The sequence below is a fragment of the Phodopus roborovskii genome, unplaced genomic scaffold (assembly GCF_943737965.1).
Source record: "Phodopus roborovskii unplaced genomic scaffold, PHOROB, whole genome shotgun sequence".
Classification (NCBI taxonomy): Eukaryota; Metazoa; Chordata; class Mammalia; order Rodentia; family Cricetidae; genus Phodopus; species Phodopus roborovskii.
Window position 1 is genome coordinate 54,551,550 of NW_026126418.1, and position 17,724 is coordinate 54,569,273.

The 17,724-nt window shown below is 38.2% G+C and overlaps 1 protein-coding gene across 2 annotated transcripts in view; it reads right to left on the minus strand.

Annotated features, from left to right (window-relative positions):
* The window catches only part of Acvr2a (activin A receptor type 2A), a 69,657-nt gene extending 52,457 nt beyond the window's left edge, over nt 1–17,200 (minus strand). For both annotated transcript variants that reach the window (XM_051184728.1, XM_051184727.1), the window contains exon 1: nt 16,995–17,200. In XM_051184728.1, the coding sequence (XP_051040685.1) occupies nt 16,995–17,049 (55 nt within the window). In that variant the 5' untranslated portion in view covers nt 17,050–17,200. The remainder of the gene's footprint in view (nt 1–16,994) is intronic.
* Between the last annotated feature and the right edge of the window lie 524 nt (nt 17,201–17,724).

The window sequence follows — 17,724 nt, forward strand, 5'->3', positions numbered from 1 at the left end:
AACTCAGTCATCTAAATTCAAAACAAATCATCCAAATATTTATTATTTACCTCTAATACTCATGTGTCAGCTTTTATTCAGACTTCCTACTCTAAAAAATATAGGTTAAAAAAGGATTTTCCTCCAATGCTCTATATTTGTATTTTACTTTAAGCTTAATTAACATTATTAACAGTTTGAAATTTGGCAAATGGAGCATGTGTTATATCTTTTTATCAATATACTTTAATATAAATGACGGGAAAACCAAATCCTAATAACAGAACCAGCATAGGTAACCAGTACCAAGAATGCAAGTCATGCCTACAACTATTAAGTGACTTTGCAAATAGGAGGCAAAAACAACACAAACTTGTTTTTCCTACGCACAAAAAAAAAATTCCAGTCCACTTCTCTGAATCAAGTCCATCACTCTAAGAAAATGCACTCACTTTCAATGTACAGCTCACTAACTAACCAAAGCAATGAATGCTGACCTGGTCCTAATCCTAGCTTACAGTAGAACCAAAATGAACAGCTTTTCCTCAGTCTATACACAGCTGTATTTCCAACAGGAAGTGCAGAAAGCTCTACTGTATCAGTCACAGGAATGATAACAGACCATCAACACCCCAGTTTGGTAACAGCATTTCTGGCTACATCATAGGATTCAAGGGGTGCCAGCAACAGCAGCTGCTCTTAGGATGGGAACAGGAAGAATAAACCTTGGCACAAGAGGTTAGAAGTGACACTGTTTAAGAACCAGTACCTCATATTTTCACTTTTAATATATATTTTAGAATATTTGATTCTGTAAAAACCAATTTAAGTCCTACAGTCTTAAATATCCCAGCTCTCCTGCTCATTCAGTCTAAGAGCCTTAAGTAAGTCACTTAAGTCTCAGTTTCCTCGTCTATGAAATGGGAATAATATCTGCCTTCTAGGGTGGATGATCCATGCGTATTAGCACCAAAGCTTAAAATCTTAGGCCACAACATACTTCAAGTGGTGTTTGTTGATGATGACAGTTTAAATAAATTATAATCATCAGCAACATTACCATTTTGAACCTAACAATATGGCTGAGCTATGAAATAACTTGAAAGTTCTAATTTTGACTAAGAAAATGTAATAACACAAAATATGGCACATGTGCATAAGAGTGCTTTATTAGAAAAACAATTCTAAACATTACTTATCAAAAAACAAAAATGACTGAGCAAAGTATTTCAGCAATCAAGGACAGATTTTACATATAATTCCTTCTATCAACAACTAACACCTATGGGTTTATGGTTGCCATCTTGCCAAACAATAGCAGAACAACATTCGCCCCAACCTTACAACTCACTTTGGTGCTGCTTATAGCTACATTTCTCTTTCTGGCTCCTCAGGTTCTAACCATGGTTTTTTCAAAGTATACGACAAAGAAACCACTGCAAAGTATTACAAACAGTTCTACTAAGGCTGGAAATAGTGGGGTGAGCTAAACTCCAGTGGTACCCTTTACACAAGAACTCTGAACCTGTGAGACTGTAGCTTTAGCCTTACAGATTAGCGATTTCAGACAAATTATGCCATCAAGTCTGAATTAAACAAAGATAAAATTTACTTCAAATAAACTCAGACTCAAACAGGCACATAAAATTACTTTAAAAACTTAAATAGAAGTTATTTTCCCAAAAATGCTGGTACTTAAGTCCTGGAAATTAAAACACGACTCACTTTTGGAAACCTGTTACTCTCCTAACAGATCCACTCTCTTTACCTCGTCTGCAAAAGAAAGTGTTGATGCATTCTCACTTGGAAATATACTTCTGAATAAAAATGATTTGATTCTATTATTTCCTGACAAGACCTCTCAGTTTTTTGTGAATATTACTACTAAATCACATACTTAAAAATGTGAACACTTTTGTCTAAAAATCAAATGTTATAGAATTAAAGCTGAGTCAAAGAAATATTACTAATTAAGAACAAAGACAAATATCTGTTCTGAAAAAAACAAGACAGCCAACTGCCAAAGTACAGTGTCTCAATAAAAATACTAGAATGCCCTCAATTTTCAATTTTGGATTGTGTGTATTTAATGAACAGTTTAGACAACCGCTTAGTAACAACAAGCAGCAACTAATATTTACTTACAATGCTACATCCAAGAAGTCATTCAAAGCTCATTACAGCAACTCATACTTCATAATAATATATAAAGTAGGTAGACCCATCATCTCCATGTCATAGATGAGAACCAGGCCATCTGCCTCTCCTACTGTCAGTAAACACTAAGCACTTATTTTAAAGAACTTAGGGTAAGCATGAAGACAAACACATCAAAATAACAAGCAACTATAACATGGAGGCTAGTAGACAAGAGGAGGAGCTAAAAGATACTAAATTAAATACGGGGACTACTATCCGAAACTCATTTCAGATGATTAGTTGCAAAAGCAAGAATCTCACCCAGCCTAGGAAGAACAGAATACATTTTAAAAGTCTGCCATCTTGCCACTCTTTACTTAAGTATGTGTTGCTTTTCTACTGAATAAAATTAGCTTGTCCATCAATCTTTTTCTTCTTACAACAATTCCAAATCAAGTTAGAGACCAGAATCAATTAACTGTCACTGTATTTGTTAATTTAACATATAACTGGCAAAAAAATGTCTCAAAGATATTGTGATTATTGACGGGCTTAAAATGGATGGCTTTATTCTAGACTAATCCAATGTTGCTTCCTTCACACAACTTTACAAAAGAACTACCCAATCAGTATATCAAAGGTACCAATCAAAAGCCGAGACTTTTACTTTAGCCCAAGTTATTAGCAAGCCCCTGTTCTACCTGCACCACTTATAAATTGCTACCTCAGGACAGCCAAGCTATCTGGTATCCAGGTGGCCCCTCTATTTTAGCTTCCTTCCTAATTCACTTTTTAGCTAAATGCATGATTGTATGACTCTTCCTCATCAATTTTCGTCCTCAATTCCCTGCTTTTTCTAGCATGAATTAAGGGTCTAACCAAGAAGACACAAAATAAAGAGAGAAATGTGGAGGAGAAAAAAAGAAATGAAGGTGCAGTCTCTCCCCTCATACATTACTCTTCTAGTTTCATTTCTTCCCATCTTCCCAGTTGGCCTATTACTAGTGCTAATTCTGTGCCCCAGAAATCTGGTGAGCTGCCACCAGCTGAGACATGTTTTGTCTCCTAAAACACCAAGGCCATAGGTTAACTTTTTTTCTACAACTTGGGATGAGGTGGGCATCTCTTTGGGCCTCTGTTGTGAAGCTTGCTGTCCACATCATTCTGCTTTAGGTAAAAAGCTAAATCTTATAAGGAAGCTCATACAAACAGCATACTGCAGAAAGCAAGCAGAAGGATTCCTGTTTATAGTTCATTTGTCTGTCACAGATTAACAAGAAAAGGAGGGGGTTAAAAAAATCTCAAGATAGTAACCCAGACCCTCCTCCGAACACAGGCTCTTAAACTTACTGACAATGACAATATACACTTGTCACTGTAACCTAATATACAAAAACAACTGAAATTTCATAAAACATCCATCATTATGAGTGACTCATTCTGATTATTGTCCGTTTTCTTTCTATTAATGTGGACGTGCTATATGGAATTCAAGATGCTCTAATGAACTGTGCCCTAGTTTGAAAAGGAAACTAACTTGCATTCTTTTCTCTCCCCAACTCTCTTCTCCCATTCTCTTCTCCTTAGCCACAAGCACAAAACTCCTTTAAAACCCTACCACAGGACCATACAGGAGAACCTAAAACAGGTTTGAGGATGAGTCTGGGAGGCAGAAGAAAAATCAATAAAGTCAGAAACTGTGATGATGATAATAGGGACATTGTTTCCTCTGGTCTAAGAAGGAATACTAAATCCTTCTCTCAAAGACAGTGTTATTCTAAAGGATAAAGTTTTACAGTACTGTCAGAATACAAAATAGGTAAAATGAGAGTGTGGCTTGGTCTTAGGTGGTAGCCAACACATGTTGACAATGATTTTGTAAGTTCAGGGCTGGTTCAGTGATTAAAAGCACTGACTGCTCTTCCAGAATATGTGGGTTTGATGCCGAGCACCCACATGGCAGCTCACAACCTGCTGTTAGCTCAGTTCCAGGAGATCCAATACCCTCCTCTGGCCTCTGTTCTGGCTTCTGTAGGCACAAAGTCATGCATGTGGTGAAAAGACATACATGCATGCAAACATACACACACTTAAAATATTAACTGGTGGGGAAGTACAGAAAAATGTGTCCTAGGTTCAAAACCAAGTTTTGTTTAGTAATAATATATCTCTAATGAGGGAAATGGACCACCCACAGGTGTCTAAGAGACTGGTAATCTACAGATCAGATCCAATTTGTGGCCTGGTTTCATTCTGTCTCTGAACAATGGTTTTAGATTGTTAAACAGCTTAAAAAATCAAAATGATATTTTATGACACATGAAGATTACATGAAATTGAAATTTCAGCACATACAAAGTCTTATTAAAATACATTCATGGTGGCTTATTTATGTAATAGCTATGGCTACTTCCGTTTTAAAATAGATGAGCTTAATAACTCTAAGAGACTGCTTTAAAAGATTTACTATCTGGCCCTTTATTTAAAAAAAAAAAAAAAAAAAAAAAAAAAAAGTTTACAAATCCCTGTCCTAAACACTTGAAAGCACTAACCATTCACTTACCAATATGAAGCTTCTATATGTTAGACACTGGAAACTGTATAGTGAATAATAATCATTTTACAGATTATGAGAGATATGGGAGGAGAAAATAGAAAGCAATTGGTAGGAGCTACCAGAGAGACAATATGGCAAACGATGAGGATAGACAGGGTTCACTGTAAGCAGTAGCATTCCTTTCATAGTTGATACAAGCTGCTTACAGAATTATCATCCTTATTCACTGGCAGCTTACAGACTTTAAGAATCACAAAAATCTGGCAACAGGTGGTGGCACATGCCTTTAATCCCAGCACCTGGGAGTCAGAGGCAGGCAAATCTCTGTGAGTTCTAGGCCAGCATGGTCTACAGAGCAAGATCCAGGACAAGCTCTAAAGCTACAGAAAAACACTATCTCAGAAAACCAAAAGCCAAAAAACAATCAAACAAACAAACAAACAGGGATCACAAAATTCTGAATTAGAAGTTGTCATAGTTAAACCTTACATTTCTCTGTACACCTAGAGAAACAACACTGTATCATTTACAAATACTTGATAATCCAATTCAAACTTATACATTTCATGTATAGTTTTACATGTGAATATGAGTTTTTATGTGTAGTCTTAGATCCTAGCTTAATCTTGTGAGTTGGCCACTACAAATTCCACTCCACAGGGGAAGGAACTGAGGTTACAGAACTTCTCCAAGTTCACAGTATACTATACATCATTGCAGAGAAAAGTCCCAACACCTATGTTTTCTCCCTGTCAAATGTTTCATCTTTTCTTTAATACTAATCAGAGGATTACATAATTAATTACTTTTACTAAATTTCAAGATAAGGGAAGTTCACCATTACCTTGAAATTAGAAAATTTCAAGATAAGGAAAGTTCTTACAGTTGCCAAACAACAACACTTATGCCAACAACATTGGTTTTTATTTCTCTTAACTAGTTCTTATGGTGTACCATGTTCCAATGGTAAAAGATTCTGTAAAAGGCAGGGCCATCAACTTCTGTTCTCTAGTTTAATGATCTGAGTTCCTTTCATGACATTGATACAAGGCTGTTAATTATAAAAGTGCCATTTAAATAAAAGCTGATAAATATACGTCATCAGTCTAAACAGAACTACAGTTTTTGATATGTGGATATTCTTGGGCTACAGTAAAAAAAGACTGTAGGTAAGAAATAAAACTCAGCTTCACTTAGCTCCATTAGAAATGAAGTCTGCCTGCATCCCTCTAATCCTAATAATATACACCTCACCGCAGCCTTCAAAATTGGGGCCTGCATAGGTGTTCACAGGCCTATCACCTTGATGGAGGGAGCCACGTGGCCGTTTTTTAGACCCTTGCAGTACTCCAAGCCTCCTATTGTAATTGTGTCTATTTAGTCTAGCTCTCTTGGCTAACAATTGTAAGTAACAAATAATTCCCAATTCAACACCCAAACCAGGTTTGTATAATTTTAAGGAAGAAAATAAGAAAAGGTTATTACCAAATAAGATCTGCTATATAATCATTATACAGACTAAAGCTAGTAAAAGGCCACATTCCTCTGGTTTCATCATTCTTCACTACTGTGGAGCAGAGCAGTTTTTCCTAGTCAAGGATGATGATGCTGACCCTCTCTGCCCAAGAAGAATTGGTCTCCTTGCACCAAGCACACCTGCCTCCTCCATCCAACAGTCCAGACTAGAAATGTCTCCAAATAAAATACCAAGCTCACTACCTAGTTAGAGGCTACAGCCCTGAATAAAACTATCAACCTAAAGTACAACTTATCATTTCACCCTTTAAATAAGATCTTCATAACCTGAAAAAAATAAATTTTTAAGTAAATAAAATTCTAACAAGATAAATTATAAGAATTAAGATACTAAATGTACTTACATTTTTACTTTTGAATCCTCAATCATGTCAATAAAACAGTATACCATATGACTGGCACAGTAAGTAGGTAGCAATTTAAAATAGGGGGATGGATATGTAGAGAAAAAACAGAATATAAAATAGTATAAAGATGAAATCTAAAAGTCAGGAATGTCACAAAAACACAATAGCCTTGCCCAGGTTTGATTGTCTCTTCTGCTGGTTTGTTTGCTCACTGAGATGCTACACTGAAAGAACTCGTATTCATAGCAAGCATGGTTGATTGGTTTGCTTTTTGGTTTTAAGTAATGACAAATTGAGGGAAGGATGATGTTAAAAGTACTGGAAGTCATAGACAAGCTTTATAATACAACCAGATATTGTACAAAGCCAGAAGGGGCCTTGGGTAGACTCTCCAGCTTGCATGGTGAGAACCTGCTTACTGATCTCCCTCTTTGTGCCTATACATTTCCTACAAACAGGTAGGAAAAATGTTAACATCTAAGACCTCTTTACTTCCCTCTGTCCTTTGCATTTTATTCTAACTCCTGCCCTGTCCCTGTGAGAATCCTGTCTGATCATACCCCTGAACCTCTTTCTGCAGTTCCTTCCCTGAATTTCTTCAGGCGGCCAGTAAGTGTCTAGGAACTGTGCTATTTCCTGGGATGCTGTCAATAAGGAATGAAACCTCCTCCCATACTGAGCTTGCACTTTAGTAGTGGAATGTACAAATAAGAAACAGGCCAAAGGGGGTGGGGGTAAATAATTAGAGACTGTAATGAGGCAAGTAAAATGATAGGCTCTCAGCACCTCTTAATTTCTGACAACACATACAGCAATATGTAATTATTTGATTCATTTCACTGTATCTTTACCACAGGAGCTCCATAGGACATAATCATGTCTGTATTGTTCACTGCAGCTCCTAATCACTTAGCACTGAATTGACCATGTATCCACATTTATCTGTTAAAAGAACAAGTCATCACTTTAATTCAGGAAAAATAAAATGAGATCTTGATGTTGTTAAAGGTCAAAAAAGAGTCAGTACAAAAGGAGTTTGAATGACATACTCTTTAAGTACCAAGTAATCATCTGTTTACAATACTAATGTTTGCATGGTGGTGGTGGTACACACCTTTAACTTGGAAGGCAGGAGCAGGTGGAGCTACAGAGCCAGTTCTAGGACAGCCAGAGTTACACAGACAATCCTTGTGCTGAAAAAAATAAAAATAAAAAATTACAAAAAAAAAAACCCAAAAACTAAAACTAAATAAAATAAATAAATAAATAATAATGGTGTTTTGTTTGGTGATAGTCTCCTATAGCTCAGGCTAACTTTAAACTCATTAATAAGCCAAGTAGTGACCTTGAATTTCTGATCCTCCTGACTCTACCTGGAGTGCTAAGATTACAAGCCTGCACCATGACTATTCTGTGGCACTAGGGAATTGAACCCAGTTCTACATTTCATGGGTAAGCATTTTACCAACTGAGCTACATTCCCAAACTTCGAAGTATTTGTTTTTAAAATTCAAACAACAGAAGAGCAGAAGAGACAGCTCAATGGGTAACAGTGCTTGCTCTCCAAGCACAAGAGGCTGAGTCTGAATCCCCAGTACTGGCATGACTGACTGCAAGTGCCTGCAACCCTAACACTGGGAGATTGAGGGGGTAACACACAGCTCCTGAGAGCTCTCTGGCCAGTCAGCTTCACTGAAAGAAAACAGTGCACACCTGAGCGTCTGGTTCACTGAGAGACAAACCCAGACTCAAGGCAGGAAAGAAGACAGCAACACAAGAAGAAACTCAAAGACCTGCTCTGGCCTCTACATGCACACGCACTTGCGTGCAACCCACACTTAAACGCATTCACCATACACTGAAACGTGCATGCACACATGTACAAATATTTGGCTGTATCAATTATTAAAATATTATTTTGCTATAACTGATATAATATGACTAAAAATTTTAAAATATCTCCAAAGAGCTGAACCTGTATTTTAAATGTCTTAAACACTATGTCTTTCTAAATTAGACTCAAAGATTATTAGTGTTACTCTGGAGCAGCTACTATGTCATGTAGTGTAGTTCATTAATTTCATTAATACAACTTGGTTTATAAATTTTAAAATGTTTAACCTTAGATATTTAGAAACTTGCCAAACTCTAATAACTCAGTCATCCCCAGCCATCTTGAAATGTGTTAGATAACAACTTTGATATATCACCTATACTCATAAAGATGTACACAAAAGATTTCTTTTTCCTAATAATGGAGTGAGGGCAGGACCTCACTCTGAAGCCCAGGCAGTCTCATAACTCACTATGATTGCAGCCTACACTGGCCTTAAAATCACAGCAATCCTCCTGCCTCAGTCTCACAAATTCTGGGATTACATGAGTGAACCACTACATTTGTAGGTTTTTTTGTTTGTTTGGCTGGTTGGTTGGTTGGTTGGTTGGTTGGTTTTTTTGGCTTTTGAGACAGGGTTTCTCTGTGTAGCCTTGGCTATCCTGGAAGGCTGGCCTCAAACTCATAGAGATCCTCCTGCCTCGCCTCCCAAGGGCTGGGATCAAAGATGTGTGCTACTGCCAGGCAAGTGGAGCCTTTTTTTGTTTTGTTTTGTTTTGTGTTTTTACTATCATTTCTATGAAATACAAGCTTCAAAATCAGTAGTCCTAACTAGGAATGAATCTAAAAATTTTTTAAAGCTCCAGGCTTTGTAAGAGGGCATATTTTATTACAATATATAAAGAGTTGACATGTTCTAAAACAATTTGTCCCCACATGTACAGCCAGCCCTTCTATTTACTGTCTTCCTACTTTGCATTTGCTTGTTTCAGTAATACTGAAAAATAAAATTATACCTAGTAATATTCTAGACAATTAAAGAAAAATTATTTCTATTTCACGCAGAAGAATGGTCTATGGAGCAAGTAGGCTTCAGGCATGAACATCACATATCAACTCCAGCACACACCTTAGTCTATTTGTATGGAGCAATATTGCTGTAAGGAAATGCCTCCCATAAATTAAAAACATAATCTAGATCATCAATAAGAGTTAAGACTGTAACTATTAGAAGGTAACTATTATTTAAGCACAAACATTTGAAACCATTAATGCTCAGAATCATTACTAGACAACAAATGGTGATATATCCATCTCCCCTTGTTAAAAAAAAAAACACCATTACATTTTCTCCTGGGTTTTAGTACCCTTTTATTTTTCTAATTTTACATGTGTACCTTTATTCATGTTTACATCTAAATCCATAGCCATCTGAGACACTTATTTAGCCACACATTATGTTTCTATTTCCTTCTGGCTTATTAGTTCTTTACCACTTGTATTTGGTAATGCTATCCATCTACCTTAATCTTCACTTGTTTTTCTGTCCTGTACAGATCTATATCATTCAGTCCAACCTCACCTCAGTTTCTATTCTTCTATCTCAATCTATGCCCTCAGCTGAGACTGTGTATCTCTCTAAGCAAGTATAAGCATTCTTCAGCACAACAATCCTTCCCTTGGATTACGTCCAAATTCATCCAGCCCACCTTGTTGTCTTCCAGCTATTCTCAAGTTCATGTTCCTGATGCTCTTTTGTGATTTTTTTCCTTCACATTCCATAAGCATCCTTTTAAATTTTGTCTTAGGACCTTATATTCCCAGTACTGGGACCAATTTCTGCTAGACATATTTCCTGAGTGAAAACTCTGAAATTCCCAAGATTCAGGAAGGTGCTAAAACAGAATTAGACTGTAATTTAATCAACTGGACCAAAAGAAAGAAAGGTTCAGAAAGCTGGGTCCAAGTTCTCCCCTGGGACAGTCTGCTCTGAACCCCACACACTGGCACACAATCTCTATTAAAGGTTAATTTTATAGCCATACTCTTCTGCACATGGGTTTCTGTACATTTTCCCATCTCATTCAGGCAGCACAGGGCAAGGGGAATGAGACAATTGATGGACTAGATTAATGTTTTGACAATTACAGTCCCTTGGTCACTGACTCAATGTATCATACTCAACATTTTTAAAATGCAATTTAGTTATATGTTTTATGTGTATGGGTGTTTGGTCTGCATGTAAGTCTGTGCATGCCTGCTGCCCACAGAGGCCAAAAGACAGAATGGGTGCTGGGAGTTGAATCTATGTCCTCAAGATCAGCCAGTGCCCTTAACTGCTAAGATCTCTCCAGCCCTAATACTCCGCATTTTTAAATGAAACAATGTAAAAGTGAAATGATCCTCTATACACAGCAAGAGTAAGTAATTCATAAAGCTTTATTCTGACATACACGTAGAAACACTACCACATGGGTACTAAGTCATGCTACAATGTATAATTCTCTTTGTGGATTATATTTTATTTTTTTTTAAATTATGAAAGTCACTTAACTCGAAGATATGGTCAATTTTTAAAAGTCTACAAAATTCAAATTCTAACAAAATGTTAATCTAAGGATTAGACACAAAGCAGTTCTTTGGTTTTGTTGTTGTTTTGGTTTTTCAAGACAGGGTTTCTATTGTGTAACAGCCCTAGTTGTCCTGGAACTAGCTCTGTAGACCAGGCTGGCTTTGAATTCACAGAGATCCGCCTGACTCTGCCACCCTGGTGCTGGGATTAAAGACATGAGTCACCACACCCAGGAAACAAAGCATTTTTAAAAAATGAACAGAACTTGAGGATGAAAAGTAAGCATCTGCATTAGTTTAAAAACAAAATTTGCATGTGAACATTTGCAGCAATTAGTGAAACTATGGTCACTTAGAAAATGATAAAGAACAGAAAGCTACTGCCTCAAAAGCAGTTGGGTGGCAAAGAAAATATTTGTAAGGATAACTCTTCTAGTATTAAATAAATAATAGGAGTTAGCCAGGTAAAGGAGGAAGAAACAACACTGGCAAATGCTCAAGGAATACAATAAAGTGTTAATGCATTTTGAGTTTGTATGACTAAGAGCTTAGAAAAAGCAGGCAAGAACCAAATGATGAAGGACCCTGTATGTCACTACACTAAGGTGATTCAGTCAGTAAAAGATTTTAAGCAAAAATGACTGTTTGTAAAGGAAGATTCTCACAATGTAAACCAAGCCAGCTTGGAACTTGAGCTCTCCCTACTCCTGCCTACCCTGAACTAGGATTACAGGCGGTACCACCATATCCAGCCTCGAATTTATTTTTTAATGACAGTAATTTGGGGACCAAGTAGAAGCTTGAGGAAAAAAGAGGTAACTAGCTAATCTTAGCTAACAAGACATGACAGTTTAACTCAAAAGTCTGACAGATGAGCTAGACTGTGCTAGCACTAGAACCCAAGTCTAACCACCATGACCATATTTTTGTTCACTATGCATAAAAATCTCTTACATTCTTCCCTAGGCCCACCATTCTAACAGTTTAAAATTTTCAACATCAGAGAACAACGTAATTCTTTAAAGTCCCTTTATTAAACAAAGCCTAACCACTAAATGTATTGAGTATATATGAAAGTGACCAAGGAATCTGGTAAATAAGGACAGAATGTCAACTACTATCTACAAGAGTTTTCTTTCATTCTTCCTCTATACTCTATTCCTGGAACTTTCATCTTCAATAGTCAATTTTAAATCAATGTTCTGTCTAGACATGACTGTTATAACCTAACAGAATTAAATCTACCGCAGAGGAAGTCTAATGTGGGCCCATCAGTGGCAATAAATCCACTCACAGGTCTGGTCAAATTTTGGCTTAAACAGACAACAAATGAATAAGAGATTTTTTTCCAAGGCAGCGAAAAGTAAAGAAAAAGCTTGAACATTGGAAAAAAATTAATAATAACAAAAATTAAAAAATAAGAGCAATCTGAAATTCAAACCAGGTACACTATGAATGCATGGTAGTTCGAAATGCAGCAAATGAAAATACAGTGGGGAACGACTATGAGGGAGCTAGAGAGATAGCTCAGTAGTTAACAGTACTGGCTGCTCTTTCAGAGGATCAGTATTCTGTTCCTAGCACCCACATCAAGCCAACAGCTTGTAACTCCAACTCACATACACATACCCACATGCAGACACACATTCTAACATACAATTAAAAATAATAAAAATGACTTTTTTAAAAAAGACTATCTAGTATCAGTCTAGATTCTCAATTTTGAGTTGCACTGTGATTCTCATGTTGCCTGAGTAGATTAACTTTCCTACACCCAGAGTTCAAACCCAGTATTTATTAATTACAATCAAGATTTAACCTTAAAAAGAACAAAGGTCTTCAAGGGATCATTGAATATTACTTTATCTGTCCTAAATGAATAATCATAACCAAAAGCCTACTAATTATTTTCAAAAAAAAATGATACAATCAAAAAATCATTTTTAAAATATTAGGTAAACAAGATATATCCTTTATTGAAATCATTTAGGGAATGCATTTATGCTGTTTGCATGATACAAAACTTTCAAGCACCAAGATTAGCACACAACCCACAGCCATGCAGCTCCTAGGGTGAGTATTATGAAAGAGAATACCAGATCAAAAACATATATGGCTCAGTCTGATAACCTGAACAATCATTCATCGTATCCATGAGCATCAGTCTTCATGAACAGTAAGAATGGGTCACTGGAGAATTTATTCACAATTAAGTATATATTATGATGAAATAATACATGCAACTAGAACTTTTCAACCATAGTCTAAACTTAAAAGGTAATGAAAACTACAACAGAGTCACCTGGAGATCACCAACACCCTGCACTAGTAAAACTTAGATGCTTTTTCACCAACATATTAATATCTTTTTAAAAATGATTTATTTATGTGTATGAGAGTTCTGTATTCCTGTAGGTCTACACAACAGAAGAGGGCATCACACTCCATTATGGATGGTTGTGAGCTACCAAGTGGTTGCTGGGAATTGAACTCAAGACCTCTGGAAGAGCAACCAGTGCTGTTAACCACTGAGCCACCTCTCTGGCCCTCCATATTAATGCTTTTAAAGCTTAAAATTTAAAATAATAAAAATTCTCGATCTGAACACTGCTGACATTTTGAGCTGGATGATTCTTTGTTGTGGTAGCTGTCCTATGCAGCATCCCTATCCTCCCCCCACTAGGTGCCAGTAGCATCCCCTCCCCAGTTTTGACAAACAAAAATTTCTCCATATGTCTTCTGAGACAAAAATCACTCTACCATGTGAACCCCTAGCTCAGATCATAAACAGGAAAAAAAAAAAAATTACAAAACAGAATGGGGGAGGAAGAAATTTGTTGTTTTGTTTCTTCATTTGGCATATCATATTTGGATTTGATCATATACATGTAAGAGATTTCTACCTTTAAGAAACAAAGCTCTAGGGCTGGAGAGATGACTTGGCACTTAATATTTGCTACTCTTCTGAGGATCAGAATTCAGTTCCCAGCACCCACATAGGCAGCTCATAACTAATTCCAAATGACTTAACACCTCTGACCTCCATGCATTCACTTGCACATACACACATGCAGAAGACACACCTACACATAAATAATGCTAGTAAAAATAAACCTTTCCTAAAAACACAAAACAAAAGGTATTTATTATCTATCACTTGCTAGCCAACATTCAGAAGTCCTAGGCTGAACTCTCAGCTCTCCCTCCAACCACAGTGTTACCTAACTATCAATACTGTATCTCTGCTCTTCTTTTGTGAGTATACTGACCATACTGTTCCTAGTTCACACACAATCCAAAGAATCCTCAACTTCAGAACTACTCATATACCACAGGAACTTTAGCATCCTAAGTGGAATAAACCTCAATACTGGGCAAAGTTAAATTCATCCTCACATTTTAACAAATTGTGAGAAAAGACGCAAATTAACCATGATGTTTCAAAAAAGTAAGAAGCAGATTTGTGTTTTGAAACAGACTCTGGAGAAGTATAAAGAGGAATAAAAAAATTAAAAATCATAGGGAATCTGAAGGCATTCCAGGATGAGGGCAAAACTTGAAATGTTTCTCCTGGAATGAGAGCAAGGAGGAAATTATACACTTGGCCATATCCTACAGGAATAGGCTGCATAATCAGTCTCCATAACACATACCATGGGATGGAAGCTGAAAAAAACCAAAGACCACAAAACACACACACACACACACACACACACACACACAGGCAAGCATGTCTTTCCTGAACACCTAGAATAAACACATTCCTTACTACTGTTTCCAATTTGATTTTTTTTAAAAGTCAGATACCCAGAAACAAACTGGTAATTTAGTAAATTACTTAATTCTAATAAAAATAGCCACCCTCTGTTTCCAGTGCCAGATTACACATTACACAGAAAAAAATCAATTAGAATACACACGCACATACACATACACACTTTTTCAGAGTGCATTTAACATGTAACAAAGTCCTTTAAAAAAAAATCAGACATTTTAAGCAAAAAAAAAAAAGTATCAATATGGAGTATAGCTTTCAAATTATTTCAATGGATTACCTACATTATGTTCTCTAACAACAAAATTCTTATTTCAAATTTTTTGCTATTAACCTACAAGCCCAGTGAAAATAATCGTAAACTGAACTACCGCTCAATTGTTTTTACTCCCAGGTCAAGCAGAGGAAGCTGTAAGATGTGTAGTGTCAGCCTGCCTTTCCACGAGTGATACCTTGGGGCTGCTCAAGAATAACCTCCTTCATCAATTAATGAGACTCAGGTGGGTTTGGCAAAGAATAATGTCTACAATCCCTTGATCCATGGCCATGATGCCACTCCTCCTCAAGGGCAGATTAGAAGAGGAAGAGAGAGAGAGAGAAAGAGAGAGAGAGAGAGAGAGAGAGAGAGAGAGAGAGAGAGAGAGAGAGAGAGAGAGAGAGAGAGAGGAAGGAGAAAGGAGAGAGAGAGAGATCTGAACAGGAGTTCACCAGCCAGACATATAGGGTCAGGGAGGAAAAAAAAAAAAAAAAAAAAAAAAAAAAAAAGATAGAGTACTATGAGAGAGAAAAACTACAGGGTTAAGTCACTTCGCAAAAGCAAGATGTTTAACATAATCAAAGCCTTCATCCATTTCAGACACCATTGTTTAGCTTGCTCTCCAAACCGAGCACAAAAAGAACTGTCTGCCTGCCTTAAGCATGTTCCTTCTTCCATTTAAACAGACATGATTCTTTTGGTTAATCTCTGGCAATGATCGCCATTTCACAACACATTCAGCCCACCCGGAACTGATCAATACCACTACAGACATAAGACTAGACTTTATCCATTTATTAACCACAAGGAAATGTACCATTCAGCAAAATTCTATACATTACAAAAGATTCTATTAAAAGGGGGGTGGGGTGGGGAAGACGGACACACACAACAGAGAGGTACACAAAGGAAAGACTACCACCTTCTAATTTCCCTATGACATACGAGGTAACGACACAGCCAGGAAATCTGTCAATTTGTGCCCCCCACCCCTATTCTTTACCACAACCTAGCAAATATACACTGAATATTTATAATGAATGCATTCATTGTGACTTTTAAACTATTTCATTCCTCGAACTAACTCTCCTGTCAAGTAGATCTGCACACCTTTTCCAAGCTAGATGTATGCATTTCCAGAATTTCAAGTACAAAAGCCTAGCCTTTTCCAACCACTGGTTGCAACCATACAGCGTTCTCACATAACCAAATTTGCAGATATAAAATGGCCAGAGTATTCTCCTAACCTTGAGCTAGAATACATCTCACAAGAACAGCATATTTAACAGTGAGCACAATTTCACATGCCGTGTTCTAAACTGAAAACAATGCATCGATACAAAGCGTTTAAAATAAGTAATCGGTAGGTAAGCAGAATCTACGCCTGAAAAGAGCACACAAATGGTGGGTGACAGCCAGCACACACCACCAACACACAGCAGCATACCTCTTATGCACTGGGTTATGGTTAATACTCATACAACTAAAACTATTTTTACACTACTGGACAATGAAGTTGGAGAAGACGTGAGAGGAGACCTAGATTAAATTGCTGATAGGATGCATTGTTTCTCACAGTCAAAATTAAACACCAACTCACTTGATCTATGTCTCGATATTCACCGGGGAAGCACTAATTAGATGACAACCAAAACCGGTCCTTGTTTTGGAACAGCTTAGGCTAAATGACATTTCGGAATACTGCTTTTGGGTCTCAACCTTTACATAAATTTTCACTTGTGGTATTTGCGGCTTTAACAGCAACTCAACCAGTGCTGTCATCGAGTGTTAGGGCCACAAACCATGACTTTCTCACTTCCACAACAACACAGCACTCAATCTATCAGTTCGCCAAACCAACCCAAAACAAGAGGAATTCATGGAGGTTTCCTGATTCTCAGGGCTGCGGGGTCGGGCGCGGGAAAGCCTCGGCCGCCCGAGAGCTGCCCAGCCGAGACCGCAGCCGGCCACAGCCCCGCCGCGCCGGCTCCTCCACCTACCTGAAGAGCAGGAGATAAGAAAGACGGCGAACGCCAACTTTGCAGCAGCTCCCATTTTCCCGAGGCGCCGGGGAAGCCGTAGGAAGTTCTCGCTAGATATCCAGTTCCCTGGGTCTTCCTCAGAGACAAACCTCCTGGTGTAAAATCAACCGTCATAAAACATATTCGGAAGCCCCGAGGCGGGGGGGGGGGGTAGGGGGGTTGGATCAAAAACGTTCAAGGGATTGAAAAAAAGGCACAACAATTAAAAAAAAATGTACCACGGGGGGAAAAAAAACCGCCACACACACGCACAACACGAAACCAAACAACGGAAAGCCAACAACAACAAAAGCGGGTTGAAATCACTGTCAAAATCACTGTCAGCTCCCCTCGCCTCTCGCGTCTCTGCGAACAAAACGCCTGGCTGAGGCGACCAGGCGGCGGCGGCGGCGGCGCCCGCAGCCGCCCGGACGGTCCGGGAGCCTAGCTGCTCCGACGTCCGGACCGACCTTCAACCCGGACACCCAACGTCCGCGGGCCACGGTAGCCGAGCTTGCGGCAGTGGCGGCGCGAGGCGGCGGTGGGAGACGGCGGCGGGAGACGGCGGTGCAGTAGGCGGCCAAGTTCTGGTCCAAGCTGTGGCTCCGGCTCCCGGCTCCCGGCTCGGCCGCGTTTTCGGTCTCCTGGCCTCCACCGGCCCCGCCCCCTACACTTCCGGTTCCGGACCGAAGCTGGAAGCCAAGCGCGG